Here is a 17555-nt window from a genome sequence, read left to right on the forward strand (position 1 = left end):
ACCACATACATAAACACCATTGCAAAACACTTCGTACTACACATACATCGCATACAACAGCTATTATGACGTTAATTACGTAACAATAGGCATTATGCCGTACGTTTTACACGCTGCAGTTTTTAGGCCTCTTCCATGTGGACTTCAGCCTCTAACAGCAGTAAGTTTGATATAATTTTTATGCACGATGGACGTGGAAAATCGGCGCTCTCTCAGCTCGCACGAGGTATCGGACTCTTCTTACGACGAGCTTGCCAATTTCAACGAAGATATTGAGTAAGGCGGTTTATGAACAATGTTTTCCTCAACAGTTGGCGTGCTTATAGGTTAACTAATGGAACTTTTTGGCACGCTTATAGACAGTTTCGTTGCCCCTCTTAGAAATTTTGGGAATAGGTAGGCGCCGGTCCTGGACCGGCCACGTAGTTTTTTTTCTGGGTTATCACATGGTGGTTGAAGTGTTATTACCGTAATGCACAGAGAGGATGGAAATGCGGACGAAAACCAAGAAAGCGGTGACGGAAAAGACGTTAAAACGACCGCTGCAACTTTTGTCAAAGGTAAATGTTGCGCAGCGAAGAAAAATTCTTTTTGGATAAATTTAAAATCATGTCAAGGCATGGTACTTACCTTTTACTTAAACACACCGGAAACACAGCTTTGGAAACGGTCTTCAAGTGTTAGCTGTAAAGCATAATGTAATTGAATTTAAGTATAAAGCTCCCACAGTTTGCACAACGTAGTCTGTAACTGAACTGGTTCTAGTTTTATAGAATCATGCAAGCGAATACTTTTATTTTATACTCAGGGTTGTCATACCATCCTTATTTTAAAGATGTTCCCTTACTTGTGATTGGGTTTTCATAGTTTGGGCATTTTTTTAACTGTTTCAGGACGCATCGTATGTAGACCACCAACTACTTGTATGCCATTCTCTTGATAAAAAACAAAGCTCTTCGTGATAAACATACAATGAAGCATCATTGAAAGTAAATCGCATACGTTTTCAGCGGTTCTTTGCTTCGGTGTCACATCAAGTCCTGTAAATACACCATAACTCTTTCGTGTGCAACATGTTTTGCAGCGCCTAAAATTAAACAGAAGCCGAAAGCTTCGACTGCCAGCAAGCTCGAAGATCAAATGAATTTCGAACATCTCAAAAAGCTGGAGACAATTTTTCAGGTTAAATGCAATGACTCGTCAACGTGTTTTGCGTGTATGTGATAAACCACCACTTTACACACTTTCTCCTGCTTGTCATGATACTTTTGAAATGTTTGTTGGACCGTATTTCCAATAACGTCACCCTTCCATTGTAAAATGCACAGTTAATACAAAAGGTATTTGACGAACTTTCAGTTCGGAATGTAAGTTTTGAAATAATGTTCTTAAATCACTCGGCAAAATGTTAAAAGTAGGAAGCAGATGCCGATGACGGCGGTGGTCTGGATATCGACGAATTCCGAGAAGCGATGAAGAAAACGATGGGTTCTGAGATTGACGACAAAGAACTTGAAATTCTGTTCATGAAAGTTGACACGAACTGTGACGGAACTGTTGATTGGGTATGAATTACGTCATTAAAATAATCTAAAAAATGAATGGTTAGCTTGTTTTGAGCGTCCCCAAACCATCTACTCTTCTAACATTCACGGCCTTTAGGACGAATACCTGTCGTACATGCTCCTGGAATATCAAGAAAAGGACACAATGACCAGTCTTATAAAAGAGGTTTGTCACCAGTTACAGCGCTCGGGGGGTTCGCATGGGTACCTTAGCTATCTTACTTATATTTAGTTCATATGTGGTTACCATTGGTCCAGATAAAAATCAAGCTCACTGCTTTTTATTGACCCTGTATATTAATTTTACAAAAACGTTGCCCGATTTTTGAGGCCATTATATGATTACGTTTGTTTTTTTATTTTTTTCAGGTACCTTTTCCAAATCCTTTGCGCGAGCTTGCGTCGTAAGTACTTTTTCACAAATGCAGTTTTCACTTAACCAAATAATCACTTTGAATATCCAGCAATAACCGCGATTTCATCGTTTCCATCACCTTCTTCCAAAACCTGTCGAATCGTCATGCCAACAAGGCATCGGACCGTGACAATCCGGGCGGCAAATATTTGGTTCTGAGCAAGGAGGGACAACTTGGTTTCTATGGTATCGATTATGAACTACAAAAAAGCATCACGGTGGGAAATCCAGAGAGGTTTTTATCGACTACTCGTGGTTTTCGGGCTTTGATTTGATGAAAGTAAAAAAGTCCAAGTTGAAATTTCAGAAAACTATGCATTATCTGAAACCATGCTTATATTTTTAAACTATGCGTTTCAAAATTGCCCAAATATGTGGCCTATTTTTTTTTACTTTAATTTCAATTGCGAATTTGGTTCGCGTATAATACTACCAACTTTAAATATGACATACGTTTGTGCTACCAAAGCAACCCAAAATTTTAGGTTTGTTAATGAACAATTATAATTACACTCTGATCCTGTGCACTGCAAGCAACCATTTGTTTTTTTTCGTCTTTACGGTGCGTATGCCGAGATATTTGCAGATATCACCTGTCTCAGATTCCTGTCTTACATTGTGGCTTACCGACATGGTTCCATGTCCCAATGTCAACATGGTTGCCGTCAGCTCATCCGAACGAGAAATTAGTAAGTCGGGTTTGGATTAACATAAACACAAGCTATGTGTTTTACCAATGATCATAAAGATCATACTTGCTGCATATTAGAATTTGTTACCTGAAAAAGTATAGGCTATTAGATAAAAATAATTTTCTTAAATTTTTGTGGCTAGACAAAATTTCCATGGCAGACAAAACACGTTTTATTGATGTTTTGGTGATCAATGAATTGTTCAGAATCTTTAAACTGTTACAGGCTTTTATGACGTAGCAGCAAACAAGTTCGAACGACAATTTCAAATCACGGGGTTTCGTGACGCGATCCTGTGCCTTGATTTCTGGTAGGGATGCTCACCTTGGTTCTGCCTTAAAACACAACCTCGTCATGAGTTTTGTTAAGGTTCGACCACGAGAATTTGAACCACTGCACGATGGTGGCTGGCGACTCTAACGGTTGCGTGATTGTGTTTCGTTTCTTTCACGCCCTCAGGAAAGGTCTTTTCGACTTGTATCCGCAGAAAGGTTGGCTGTGCCAAAATTAAAACATATGGACATTTGAACATTTAAGCCTGTGGTTCCCATTAACCCTGGTATATCGTTTGTAGGTAATGTAACACTGTATCAACGGCCCAAATTTTTAATACGATATTACCCCCCCCCCCCCCCCCCATCTACAATCGAATAGAAAGGCTGGTTGCAGTATTTTTGGTGGTCGCTTGTTGGTTTACCGCCATTGCGTTCTGCAAAGTGTTTAGAAATTCGCCAGGGGTGCCGTAATCCCCAAAAGATAAAATCTTAAAACATATTAATGGACATTTGGGCATTTAAGCCTTAAGTTTACCTTTTTCACTTTATCTTTTGGGACGGAGTTAATACTCCTAGGATTTCATATGTTTTTCTTCACATTCAAAGTTTAATCTGATTCTTTGTTACATTGTGCTCATCTGCATTCCGCAGGAGTTGTAAGAAAAGTTCCTCTCATAAGTATCATGAAACAAAGAGTGGCCGGGGTTTACTGTCTCATGTACCAGGTAACACTATAGCACCAGTACTTATATTACTTGCTTCATTTTATGAGTTTTGAAACTTCTATTTTACCACATTGTGTCAAAAAAAGTTGTTTAGTATTTTTATATATATTTTAGTATGTATAAGTATTTTACCATATTGTGTCAAAAAGTTTACAAAAAATAATCAACCTTACGTGTTATTTTGTCCTCAGATGTTGTGTGTTGTAATTAAAAAACTTTTTTCGCACTGATTCACATAGTTGGACTTCTTGATCTAAGTTTGTAAAAACCGTTACTGGAAACTATTTGCAAGAGCTAGCCTATAAGTCTTATATCTGCTTCTGATCAAGGATCTTCACACAAATTGGGTGAACTCCGCTCGCTACTTTCAGCTCGCCCAGGGCCTCGAGTGTTTCATTTCCTGCAGCGCAACTGACGACGACTCCATGTATTTAGGAGATCTTACCAATATCACGTATAAGGCGAAGTGGCCTGGATTCACCAAACTACGATCAAACAGGTAAATGAGACACAATTTACAAAACATGTTCAATATAATCAAGTATGTCAGAGCAAGTAGTGATCCCCAATAGACTTTAAGTTTAAAAGCCCCTTGGGTTTGTTACCCAAACTTGTTCATATCAGATTAATATCTTTATCTGTAAAACTTTGTTTTTATATTTCAATTCGCAATGTTCTCGTTAAATTATTACTTGAGAATGAACCGGATTTCCCGAATTTAAAATTTTCTTGATTTTCTTGTCATGAAAAATCAGATTTCGAAAATCTAAACAAACTACATGTATAAAAGGGGTTGTTACTACAAAGTAAGGAAGGGCATCATCGCACTCGACTACTCCAAAGAATGGAACATTATAGGTTGGTTTGTCAGTCTAAAATATCAACAAAGCTGTTCTCTTTGCGAAACAAATGTAAAATTTAGCTGACTGTTTGTAATAAAAACAAGGCTGAACATTATTGCGACATATGCCGCGTTTAAAACCAACTAAAAGTCGGCCGTAAATCAACTGTCTTGGAACGCTTACTTTGGTTTGGTAGTAAACTTTTACACATTGTGTTTTTGCGACAGTTACCGGCAGTTTTGACGGCGTGGTTCGAACTTGGAACCCTTACAGCTCAAAACCAGCTTCCCTAATCAAAGGTCACATGTCCCCGGTCCAACACGTGATCATTATTGCAAGGAGTGGGCAGATCATCACGTTCGGCAGAGACCGTGTAATTACAACGTTTTTACTGTCACACGATTAACTTACAGAGTAGCCTTATTTTAGGCAAAATAATTCAATATTTTACAAAACTTGAACCGTTTCGAATGTTTGGGATTTTTTACGCTGTTTCAGGCAGTGTTTTAAATTTTGCTTTGTCAGTGCTCACCGCATGCTTATACATCAAATATTTGTATTTACTCCAGGACCACAATACATTGTAATGCAATCTTGGCAAACAAGCCTTAATTTTTCATCTGCAGTCAATCCGGATAATAGAGTTACGGGATCACACTACAACCCAAATAATAGGGCCCCGTGCCATCGCAAGAATGGGACCTCCCAGTCATCCGATAAACGCTGTGCATTACCACAAACGTTTCAAGGCGTTGTTGTTGGGCTCCGTGCAGGTATGCGATTAGTGATACATCTGTTTAATGTATTATACATTGAACCTAACTCTAAACATTTGGGTATTTGGGCAAATCTACACTGGTGCCTAATCTCAAAACCACGCGATAACTGTGATGGAAACTGATGGAATTAAATACAAACTAACCGTTTTAGACAAAATTCTGCCAATATTGGAGATATTCGAGCTAGTTGTTTAGCAATGTATAGACTTGGTTTGCATGGAAATAAATACAGCTGAAATTCTTCGTCAGCATCATATAATGAGTACAGAAGCAATGCGCGAAAAAACAGTACTGACGCAATAAAATCATTATTATTTGTCATATGTATCTGATCCGCTAACTAAACCACCTGTGTTGCGTGGCAGCTCGGTCTATTGGAAGGTTTTGACGATAATCAGAAGGTCGATCAGATGAACATCAAGTCGCACGAGGGCGCTGTGAGCACCGTGCTCTACAACAAACTCTTCAACCAGGTATCTGGGGTTCAAATCCCGTTGTGGTAAAATCAAAATAATTTTTTTTTAAAAAAAACAGGTTAGATCATGGTAAAATCACTGCTCCTGTCTAAAATCAGGATGCATTTTGTATCGCAGTCAGCTGAAAATCGCTATTTTTCGTGGCATTCCAGAGTTACACCTGAGTGAACGAGATAGAAATGTTTCACTTAAGTATCGAAAGTTTAGATTATTTGTGTTCTAATAGCCGATAATAGTGATGTACTTTTACCAGGCATTGTAAATTAAAAAGAACTACCTTTTGGCACAAAAGTTACGTAGATTTTATTGTAACCGGCGTTGCATGATAGTAGTAATGTTCTGATTCATGTAAAATATACGCTGATCATGTAGGTGGTTACGGGTGGTCATGACTCCGTGTTATCGGTGTGGGACTTAAACACCGGAACCAAAGCCATTCAATTCCACACGATCAAGGGCGTCGAACTTACTTGCATGTGCTTTGACCCGACCGGTAGAAGGCTCATAACCGGGTCGCGTAACGGCGCCGTAAAAATTTGGAACTTCAACAACGGAGCCTGTCTGCGGACGCTTTGCGAAGGCAACAACCACGAGGTAAGAAATAACGATCAGAAGGAGGTTATGAGAATATGGGCGCAAAAGCAACGGGGTATAGCAGATTATTTGCGCATGTCACTTTGTTCACTTTTGTGAAATTGGGCAAACCCAAGGGCAGGAAACTAGCAACGTTTTATTGTGCCAGGAAAATATGAAAGTCGTAGTAAAAAATGGAATTGTAGATTGCAGGTAAAAATGAGGCTTTCAATTTCTTTAGGAACTGATTTTCTGGCACAAATGTTGATTTTTACCGACGTTTTGCATTCTATGTAACGAGGCTTCATCAATGATTGAATTGTTTGCAGGTTACTGGAATAGTTTGTCTCAAGCAAATGATCATTTCTGGAGGTTGGAACAAAAAGCTCTCCGTGTTCATGTGAGTTTAAATATTTGCTATTGCGTAACTACGGAACAGTTTGAAACGACCAGACATCAATTCACTCGATTCTTGGCTTTCTTAGCAAACATTTTGTAGTTTGGGTGACCCTGTACATTTTACTCCTCAGAGATTCCCGTAACCAAGACGACCTGGACGACTCACGCGACTGGGAAGAAGCACACAAGGACGACATCTTGTGCCTAGCAACCTTCGTCCATAGCAACGGAGTCGCGATTGTTGCGTCGTCATCCTACGACGGCGACATCTTTATCTGGTCGCTCGACTCAGGTGAAACTTTGAAAGCCTTTTATTGGTAGTGTTTTTTTTTGTAAGTTGTGGGATAATGCTGCACCTTGGCTACTACGTATTTTATTAACTAAGTTCATCTCATGAAGTAAAGGTTGCGTTATTCATTATTGCATGTTAACGTTTAGAAAAGGGTTACATAACTCAAATGAAAATGCGTGCCACAACATTTTATATATGCTATCTGATAGTGACGTGCGACACCGTATAATGTTCAAGTCAGTGTTTGTATTGAAAAAACTCCTTCTATATTTCGCGGAGCAATGATTTGACGCAACTATTGAGATCCATTGGGATGATCCAGGAAAAATGCGCGCTTTGTTTTTCAACCATATGGTGGCAAATTTGGCACGCTTGCCCTGCGTTGTTCGTTTCTGGTTTAAATAGGAGGCTGTTATATTTTCCTCGCAGGACATATCCTATGCAGACTCAACAAAATGGAGAGTTATTCTCCACTCAGCAGTGACGGATTCAAGAAAAACCGACGTCAGACCCAAGCCGACGTCTCCCTAGCACGCCCTATGTTGGCCAATGTGGTAAATGTCTTTTATCAGCGGTTATGACGTTTCGTAAAAGCTTTTGCACACTGTATTGAAACGCTCGAAAAACTTGTACTATTTACTGTAAACGGAAAACCACTCCTGAGATAAATTTGTTTGATTTGGAGAGACAATAGTAAATGCTTAATATATAATCACCAATCTAAACTGCGATGCCACTCTAATTAACATCATACATATATATATATTTATAATAACAATGTGTTTGGTTGTATGAGACTTCAGTAGATGTGCTCTGATATTCTCAGAATGGAACAATCGTTCAGGCACCACGTGATGTTGCTCCCAATCCAGACATGAAATCACGTGTCGACGGGAAAGAATCCGCGGCGCCGCTTGGTAAGATTTCTATGATAAGCAACCAAAACGGATCCGCCGGAAAGCTTGGGTGTTGTACATTATATGCTTTAACATTGCAGCGCCTCATCAATACGAAAAAAGTTGCAAAACGAAATTGTGATTACGCACAAGTTTAAATAGATTTTACCCAAAATTTTCTTTACAGACGAAACATTGCGAGACACAGGAGATGACACGAGTAAAGAAACACCCAGGTACCACCAAAGCTTAACTTAATTATTCAACGATGTTCCGACATATAAGTTGTTAAATGGTATACAATATAAGGAGAATATATCATCCACCACAACACGCGAATGCCTTTCGTACAAACAAAAGCGAGTAACCACCCCGATAAGAAAGTATGTGCAGCGAACTACAGGATGCTGGAAAACAAAATAAATTTTATGATTGCCAGTTTTATCAAAATACTTTACTATTTAACAAAAAACATTGATAATTTTAACAAACATTAGACTGTTTTTATTGATTTCGAATCATGTTCCGGAAACAGCCCAGAACCTTCAGCTGGTTTTAAAGCTTCCAATTTTACCAAAGAAGAACACACGCGTCATCAGTTGGGTGTTCTTATTGGAGAAGATACGCGAGATTACTGGGAAGCTGACGTTTCTGTTGACAAGGTTTGCAAGCGGATGTTCAACCGATGTATTTTATTTTCAAAACTTGTACGTTAAAAAAAAAAGATTCCACAAAAAAAACTGCCAATGGAAAGCTTATGTAAAATAATAAACATACAATAAAAATTTAACGGAAAACGGATTATTTAAGTTCAAAAATCGTGCCACTCGAATCTCAACAATTCGTAAACTATTTTTCACAAATTAAGTCAACAGTTACGTAACGAAACTGATCCGTAAACATTTTTTTTGTGCAGTTGCTTTTCCTCCAAAATCGCCCCCACAAGCCCCACACCGCCACCCTTCTGTCTTCGGGTGCATTAGGTTGGGTTCACGCCTGGTCGGTGCATCCCCAGGGTGGGTTGCTGGGTCAGTTTGTGGCAGCTCACCGGGACGGAGAGTCGGTGCTTGCCATGGCAACGGATCAAGAAAACAAGATTCTTATAACCGGGGATTCTTTGGGTTACATCAAGGTAGGCTTAACCGGGTTTGAAAATCCCCACCTGAACTATAATATTAAAACAATAGATCGATTATAACTATGTATATTTCGCCTGTAATTGATACTGATGATGCCGAATTATAGTCGAAATATATCAAAAACAACAGAAAGACAAAGGGCTTAGGCTTGCTCTTATATAACTTGTCATAAAATCAGATACCTGGTTAAAAATTAAAAACGTCTTTGTTGCCATAAGACTGTCGGGACATTCCCATACATGTTTTAAGATTTCTATTAGATCTGTTATATTAATAAATGCAAAGTAACCAAAAGTGGAGGCCTCACTAGGTTAGAAAAAAAATCCCCTTCAATGCAGTTTTCCGCAAGAGTTGGGACCTTTCACGAATAATCAAGTAGTAAATGCGTTATTATGGTACATGCAAAGTAACCACAAAGTGGAATGGGCTCTACCTGGCTAAGTGGGAGACAAAACCTTCGTCAGTCACCAGCTGCACTAATGGCCCTGAGGTCGTATAATAGTGTGCTCAAATGTCTGCAGTTCACTTTTTTAATGATACTTTGCTGGTTTGAAGATCATAGGTAATATATTTTTAGATCTGGGACATTGAGACTTACTGTTGCGATCGTCCAATTCAAAGACGAAGACGAGGAGCCGCCAGTGATCTTCTGCAGATCAGACTCAACTCAGAACTCTTGGACGAAGAAAGCACCAAGTAAGTTATTCTTAGTTTGTCTCGGTGATTTAAGTGAGAATTGTTTGCTTTGAAAGGCGACGGCAAGGGTATTTCATGAAAATAGACAATGACTGAGCTTACAATTCTTTATTGCAAAGACTTGTACATCACGGTACAGAAATGCCTCATTTTATGGTTAAAGGAAGTGTACCATAGCTGAACTATAGTTGGGATAATGCGTGGCTAAAATCGCTGCCAAATGTGCTTAATTACAAACCCAGGCTGGGTCAAAACAGCTTCCAGCTGCGACGTTGTCCCACATGCAGCTTTGTAATGCAATTGCGGGCACATTCTCAATCCCCCAAAACAGTTACTCATACATCAAAGACAGTTTACATCACACGACCACAATTCGAAACGAATGACGCTGCAGAAGCATTTAATAGAAAAACAGTGGTAATTTTTGTTTATACGAATTACGATGGTAAGAAAGTTTCAGAAGCAATGCGTTAGCGAAGTATCGAAACCTTTTGGTTTAATCAAAGTTTCAAAATCTTGACAAATTCAGCACAATCGATAAACAGGATTTATCGAACAGGATGCTGTCAGCACGAAGGATGTCGAAACTGAACATCGTTCCCCCGAATCTGCATATTTACTTCCGCGCTCACGTGGATTCGATCAACGACGTAAATTACATCGACGAGAAGAAGTGGTTTCTCACCGCCTGTTCTGACGGAACGGTCAGGCTCTGGACAGTGACCGGTTCTTTTATCGGTGAGTCTTAGCTGATCTGGTAGGTTTTGGCGACATTTTAAAGAATAGATCATTGTTCAATGTCCACATGCCCCAACTCCGTTTGCTTTATGATTTCATTGTCCTAAAATTAAAAAATATTATGCATGAATAAATTAGCATTTTTTTTTAAATTTTGCACTTACCTTTGTAAAGGATGATACATTGGTAATAGTGAACCTCGTGACATACGCAGTGCAACAATATCGTTTTTATTACTCAGCTTTTTTGTAAATATAGTACTAAACATTGTCCACAGATATATGCCACAAGATTATTTTCAATTATATCTTTAAATTGTTGCTGTTTTGTTTGGTTATTTTCTACAACGCAACGAATTCCTAACAAAAAAGACACGCATAAATAAACAGCGCCTGCCAAGATCAAGACCCTGAAAGCAGAAACATAATACTGTATAATTTTTGCCTTGTGATCAAGCATGGGTGTTCATTATTGAGTTCAATCACTGGATTGATTGCTAAATTTATCATTTACAAATATATGATACAATAATGTTGATAGTAAATACAATGAATGGTAAGGAATCTTTTATCTCAGGTACGTTTGGTCAGAAGCACCAGTGGAATGTCTCGGCTAACACTGCAGGTGGTAGCAGAATGCCAGCCGATATAAAACGAGTTGCTTCAGCAAATACTTTGAAGGTGCTGAGTATCGTAAATCAAATTGTTTATGGCCAGCAGCAAAGATACGTTTGTAAATAACTCGTGATGAAATTAGATTAACTACAAACAAATAATGGAGTTTTTCCATAACGAGCATGAATTATATTGATTGATAAGTTCTTCTTTTCACAACCGTCATATATTTACAAGTTCACGCATATTAACATACATAGTTTTCCAGGAGATTCAGCAATAAAACATGCCTGGCAGCGTCAGTAACGTACATATTAAATTATGTATTAAATTAAGCATTTTGTATACATTGTGCAGGTTTTTAATGCGGGTTACAGCGCATGGAGGTTGGCCAAGAACGTCCTCAACTTTGTAGGGTTTCGGGGATTCACTCGACCCAACGCCGATGCATCCACTCACCGACCATCTCTTGCCGAAGCAAAAAAACCTGTCTTGTCCGAAGTAATCAGTGTTGCCTTAGTTGTTCGTAAATATGCCTGATGCAGGTTCTAAAGCTTTTCGTTGAAAAATTAATGCACGTTTTCAAGACATTGTGCGTAAAAGATACCACAACGGTACTAGTTGTTTTAGGACGATACGAAGTCAACTTAGCTTTAAGATTTGTACACTTGCATCAGAATTGTGACTTGCGGTTCACACTTCACACAAATGTATCTTACAACATACTGAAGAGAGTGCACACTGTTTCGACCTAAGTATTATTAGGGCAACTAAATTGAGTACGGTCTTGTCGGATATCCAGGCAAAAACGTCCTTTCTTTACGGTAGCCCACTGCACTCGTTCACCAGCAGTGTCCATTGCCTGTATTTTTTTAATCATTATGGGTAATTTGCTTCTGTATCTTGCAGATATGTACCGAAAACTAAGTTGAGCAAATCATTCATCTTAATATGGTCGTTAAGGTAAACACTCTCTTCTTCGACAAAGTACGAACGGACGAAGAGATTGAGAGAAATTATGAGAGGACTTTAAAGAGGATGGGGAGGAGCAATGTCCTGGGAGGATCGTACAAGCCCAGGAGGAGACATCGCGTTCTTCCGAAGATCGACCTCAAACCGCATCTTAGCAACGTGCGTATGTTGAGGAAGATGGACTTGGACACATATTTATTTTGTAGTTGTGAAACAGTTGAAGCACATTCCGTTCTATAGCTCACTTTGCATAATATTTGGGTCTGTTTGTTTCTCCGAATGCCGAAAGTTGATCCATGCACGCCTTATAACCTGCTATGATTTGTATGGCACGATTTAGTGACAATTTGATCATAATTCGTGTAGGTGCACAGTCCAACCTTTTCCGATTGGGAATCGGATTAGATTTGCCATGCGTAGAAAACTGTAATGAAAAGCATTATTTTGAAATTTACAATGTTTCCCTTATTCCAGTTTCACGTCCATTCGGCAATCCCCTTCTCACAACTGATGCCAACTGAAGAAATACAACCTCCTGAACTTCTCAAGGAGAAGTGGAGATTGCAGAAGGAGATGATGCAGGTGATGCAAGGAACAAAAAATATACCGTGTTTTATTCCACGTTACATGGGATTTGTAGGATTGGTTGCACAAGTTGTTTAGTATCACATTCTCACTACAAGGCCTATAACTGCAACCACCGTTCGAATAGCAACTCAACATATTTGCGTAAAGGGCTTAAGTTTTATTTGTCGTTCGTATTTGCCTCCATGTTTCGTGAAAAAGCGAGTTTCAATTGTTAAGCGACGCCCTACAAAACCCAAAACGGCCCAGTACGAGAACCACTGCCACGGGGAAACTGCGGATTCATGTACGGAAATTCTACGCTTCCCGCAGGCCTTAAATACAACGAATAAATCACGCAGGTGGGCGACAATGCGGAGTTGAAACGCGGGAACATCCTTCCAATGATCAAGGGAGCGAGATCAAAGCGGTTGTTGACCCTTCCCGCCACGAGGAAAAAGAAATCCTCCCAGGCAACTTTTCTCAATGCATCAAACAAAGTCACCAAAGTTGTTCGGGTAAATCATCGTTCCCACACTTTGAAATTGGCCATACTGTGATTGCTACTAAAATCGGACTCTAGACCTTAAAATATACATAGCTTTACCTCGTGTTTAGCGTTGATAATAGAAAAACTCCATTATTGTCTGAGTAGTAAAAACAGAATTGTTGTAAGAACTTAAAAATGATGGCTTCTCGTAATTTGTTTTGTTTTTTGAGCAGATTGTGAGATCGTTTAAAGGAGCATCCGACAAAGCGACTTCTCCGACGCAATAACGTCCGTGCCACCATTGAAACGTGAACCTATGCAATTCAATAAATACAAAACAATGGTTGCTACTATGTCCAAGAAAATATAACTGCCCTGCAACTACAAGCAAACAGAAACACCAATACACATAGTTTTCATATTTTTCGAACCATTTTCTCGAACTTTTGTTAAGCAGCTCTTTTAAAAAGCAACGGAACCACGAATAACAAGCAGTGAAAATATTCCTAGTGATCTTCAATATTCTGAGATCGTACAATGTCTGAATACGCCAAATCGTTTCGGAACCAAATACTCCAGGGCGCAGTTTACGAGTCGCCGTTGGCTGCCTCAGTTTCCATGGCAACTGGAGCCGCTTCGCCGGTTTCTGCAGATTTCGGCGCAATTTCCTTAACCCCCAAACGACGTGGTCCATAAAGAAGAACGTAGGCGATATGCCAGTCACCGCCGCCCGAGAGTTTTAATACCTCCTCTGACGTCACAGGCGTTACGTAATCGTCGTCGCATTTCAACCAATCATCTGCGCGTAAGGGGTTTTGTGTCAAGTTTAATTAAAAAAATAATGGAATAAGCAGCAAAACAAATAATGTTTAGATGGCTGGTTAGCTGACAAGATCGTTGTAAGTCACACCATAACTTCACTGATAAGACCCATCCCGTCGAAACATTTGCCCCGTGTGCAAAAATATAACATCGCTGTTTCTTAAGTTTGCAAATCACTACCTCCAGAACGTTTAATCCATGCCACGTAATGTCCAGATGAACTCGATCGACCTTTGTGAGTAATGACAGCTTGTAGTTCATAATGACCACTGTTGTTGGATCCCAAGTCTATCAAGTACAAAAAAAACGAACATAACAATATTGTATATATATTCCAAACACACTTGCTGGATTTTATTCAAAGAAACAACGTTCATGAAAAAAATTGAGAACTGACCCATTTTAATTCTGTTGCAAAATGATGAACTAACAATAACTATATTGCTGCCCAATAAAAGGCAGATCTTCTCAAACTCAGTCTAAATCAGTGGTTCTTAATCGGTGGGAAATTAAGAGGTTTGTAGGTGGGTATTTAGTGGACACCGCAATATACAAAAGTAGTTGTAGCAAGAAAAATATAAATACTCTGTATTCACTGTGTGTCGTACACTTATTGGCATTTGGTCACGCAATGCGGTGAAAATGCAATTTTTTTTTCATAAAAATTAGTTTTAAAAATTTAAGTACTAGTTGGAAATAAAGATTCCGTTTAAACTGAAAGTAGGAAATGAGATAAAAAAGAGTTAAGAACCACTGGTCTACAAACCAAAGAAAAAGACGTCCAGCTTACCGTCAGGAAAGTCGAATCGTTCGTATTCTTTCGGCGGTTCCGTCTTTTTCACAACTTGCGCGAGTTTTTTGCCAGTTGCCCCGGCCTGTTTGTCGGCGATTTGTGCCTCAGCTTTCGCCTCTTCTTCGGCTTCGAACTTGTCGCGCACTGGACGGAGGCGTTCCTGTAGTTCGGGCGAACAAAGCTCAAACGCGTCAAAACTCATGGGGAATTTAACGTCCTGGAATAAACAAAATTTCCTGTGATAAACATTACGCAACACTAAAAAGAATATGGGGTTTTATTAATGACTGGTGTATTTTCATGTTAAACTTGATGAGGGTTAAACATTTGTTTTCAATGACCATTGTTGAAAAAGTTGCAAAGTCTGCAAATTACAGTTAGAAAGGTTGATAGAAATTACAACAACAACAGAATGTCACCTTTAGTATTTTAGCATTCACTGCCCCCTTTTCTTTGAAGTAAAATCGAACCATTTGGACGCACAAGTAGCCAGGAAGTCGCTTTATTGTACTCTGAAAAGCAAGCAAGTTGAGGAGTTTCATTCTTACACATGTCCACAACTTTTTAACAATAATTTCTATCAAATAAATAATGCTGCATTGATATAATAATGGAAATGCATCCACACTTACAACTTTTTGATAGACAGCATCGCGACCGAGCGAAGGTGAAGCTTTAGTAATTTCCTCTTTCAGTTTTGACTTGATGCCAGTCAGCATGTACTTGACCTTGGAAAAAGCAGGACATATTTATACAGGACATTCAAAACTTAAGTGTTTCAGTACCTCCTGTGAAATAAAGCAGTTAAGTTGAAGGGACTTTTCACTGCTGCTCGTTTCAGGTTCATCTTTGGCTTCTTCATCTGTACATTTCATTCTACACAAACATTTAATTCTTCAAATTCAAGAAAACCAGCCACTACAACCAATTTAGCAACATACAAAACAATAAAATTTGTTTGTGGAACACAGAACTTACTTAACATCGTATTCAACCTGGAAATATTGATCAATCACATTCTGGGCTTTACTTTCATCCTCGGTTTTTAATTTTTGTTGGCAGATTCTCATTAATTCTGTCAGAAATTCATTGGCATCCTGAATAGTCAATAAACATCTCATAAATATTTCACACAAGTGACCAAATGGTAATAAAAGCAATGACAAAGCTCAAAAGCAATGTTTTGAAAAACATCTTTTTTTGTAAATGCCAGGTTGATATTTACTATTTACCAAAACACACTCACCTGTTGCATAGGGTGACCATGCTCATTCTTTTCGGCAAAGTGGGGAAATCGCATGTATAGTAATTGCAGAAACATAAATGGTTTTATTGAAGACTGTTGGTGTGACTTCATATTCTTTACCAAGTCACGGAAAGTAGAAGTGATGCTGTCATCCAAACCACTGCTCCCCGACCCACCAAGGCTACCCATAAGACCAGACCCAGCAACATTGCCATTATATCTGCAAATAAAATGCCCATTGTTTTAAACTGCTGGTAAAATGATAAAGTGTATAAAAATTGCCTATGTTCTGAACCCAAAGTTACCTTTGCATCAATTTAAATTTAGAGCATTATGGCATGTATATACTGTGAGTGGCATGAGGAGAGTGTTTATGTTTGTCAACAAAGCCAGAAACCTATAGAATATGTTAAATGATGACTTACCTCTGCAAAGCCTGGTCCAATTCAGGGACTGTCTTTAGGAACTGGACAGTGGCATTCATGTAGCATGTATTGCCCAGATTGTCCAACCCAGTGACCAAATCCATCTAAGAATCAAAATACCTAAGTTATTTAAACAATGCTAAATACACCACTTACAAGCATAAGAAACCAATATAAAGTACAGTCATATCACAGGTGGTGCTTGAATGTACATTAATTCATTTTACTGAAATATGGAAAGATATACATACAGCAGAAACTAGCTGATCATCTGTCATGTCCTCCAAAAACACAGTTTTTTCAAATGGTTCCTGAGGAAGCTCCTCTGCTGTACCCATCATAAGCAGTGTAGCACCCTGGACAAAAACACCTATGCTTTCAAATTCTTGGTGAACTTGGTGAGCATTTTTCACTTGTTCTACCTTTTGGTTTATTGCAGTAATTTCACAAGTTTGAGTAAGGCTTTTAGCACAATACACTTGCACTTACGTTTTTTAATTTGGTCCCAGGCCAATCATCTTTAATAGTAGCACCCTTCAACATGATTTTCTGTCGCTCAGGGAGTACATTTGTTAATGAATAAAGCTGAAGTCGAAATACATCTGTCGTTTCATCAGAGTTAAGATCCACATCGGTATACTTCTCTTTTCCCCACTTAATGTTGACTAAAAAAACAAATGTTAGTAGGTACAGTACACGAGACAAGTACAGGCGGGTGCAGGTTGCAAACTTTTCAATCTGGTAAAGGCCTTGCCTACCGCTACGCTACCAATAGTGTATTCGCATATTCAACAAAGAAATGAACAGTTTTATTCACTTACCTTTATAAGACGGCATATTTATAACCAATTGGTGCACAACTGCACTATTGCTAATAAGACTAGATTTATAAATAAACACAAACAGATCAATACCAACTTACTTCACAACGTTAACTCAAAAATGAAAAAGTTGCTCGCCAATGTGCACGGAAACATAAAAACAAGAGCCAACAGAAGTACCGTGACTGTATGTTATGTATAGATTTTTACAAAACAAACTGAGTTTATTCCGTAGTTTAAAAACAAAGTATTTAATCTTGGTTAAATTGTGTCAACAAGAGTCCAAAAATGAACCCAATATACTCT

The 17555-nt window shown here is 38.8% G+C and overlaps 2 protein-coding genes across 2 annotated transcripts; one reads left to right on the forward strand and one right to left on the reverse strand.

Moving 5' to 3' along the window:
* The first annotated feature begins 149 nt into the window (after window positions 1-149).
* Window positions 150-13429, forward strand: LOC145901831 (WD repeat-containing protein on Y chromosome-like). Its single transcript, XM_082989633.1, has 32 exons — window positions 150-276; window positions 481-560; window positions 1085-1182; window positions 1419-1565; window positions 1663-1731; window positions 1935-1969; window positions 2030-2198; window positions 2567-2669; window positions 2898-2982; window positions 3042-3163; window positions 3599-3672; window positions 4002-4171; window positions 4463-4530; window positions 4742-4887; window positions 5141-5287; window positions 5659-5766; window positions 6142-6363; window positions 6672-6742; window positions 6873-7033; window positions 7463-7587; window positions 7860-7950; window positions 8117-8165; window positions 8465-8591; window positions 8846-9061; window positions 9646-9764; window positions 10324-10502; window positions 11079-11182; window positions 11474-11617; window positions 12080-12247; window positions 12563-12670; window positions 13015-13170; window positions 13376-13429. The coding sequence occupies exons 1-32, from the start codon at window positions 188-190 to the stop codon at window positions 13427-13429; spliced, it is 3804 nt and encodes a 1267-aa protein (XP_082845759.1). The 5' UTR covers window positions 150-187.
* A 117-nt stretch (window positions 13430-13546) lies between these two features.
* LOC145901917 (ubiquitin carboxyl-terminal hydrolase 14-like) lies at window positions 13547-17388 on the reverse strand. The gene is made up of 12 exons (XM_082989733.1): window positions 17250-17388; window positions 16918-17093; window positions 16680-16784; window positions 16429-16532; window positions 16004-16223; window positions 15736-15854; window positions 15543-15633; window positions 15390-15485; window positions 15177-15269; window positions 14755-14974; window positions 14145-14252; window positions 13547-13941 (listed from the first exon to the last, which is right to left on the reverse strand). Exons 1-12 carry the CDS (start codon window positions 17263-17265, stop codon window positions 13730-13732), a joined length of 1560 nt encoding a protein of 519 aa, XP_082845859.1. The 5' UTR covers window positions 17266-17388; the 3' UTR covers window positions 13547-13729.
* Between the last annotated feature and the right edge of the window lie 167 nt (window positions 17389-17555).

Source organism: Ascidia mentula, chromosome 5 (genome assembly GCF_947561715.1).
Source record: "Ascidia mentula chromosome 5, kaAscMent1.1, whole genome shotgun sequence".
In the NCBI taxonomy this organism is placed as follows: domain Eukaryota; kingdom Metazoa; phylum Chordata; class Ascidiacea; order Phlebobranchia; family Ascidiidae; genus Ascidia; species Ascidia mentula.

Coding starts and splice junctions, on each gene's coding strand:
- LOC145901831 (XM_082989633.1), top strand. CDS start 188: ATGGACGTGGAAAATCGGCGCTCTCTCAGCTCGCACGAGGTATCGGAC. Junction 2,670..2,897: donor CTCATCCGAACGAGAAATTA/GTAAGTCGGGTT, acceptor AAACTGTTACAG/GCTTTTATGACGTAGCAGCA. Junction 5,767..6,141: donor ACAACAAACTCTTCAACCAG/GTATCTGGGGTT, acceptor CTGATCATGTAG/GTGGTTACGGGTGGTCATGA.
- LOC145901917 (XM_082989733.1), bottom strand. Junction 16,224..16,428: donor TTGGACCAGGCTTTGCAGAG/GTAAGTCATCAT, acceptor TTTTATTTGCAG/ATATAATGGCAATGTTGCTG. Junction 15,855..16,003: donor ATGGTCACCCTATGCAACAG/GTGAGTGTGTTT, acceptor TTGACTATTCAG/GATGCCAATGAATTTCTGAC.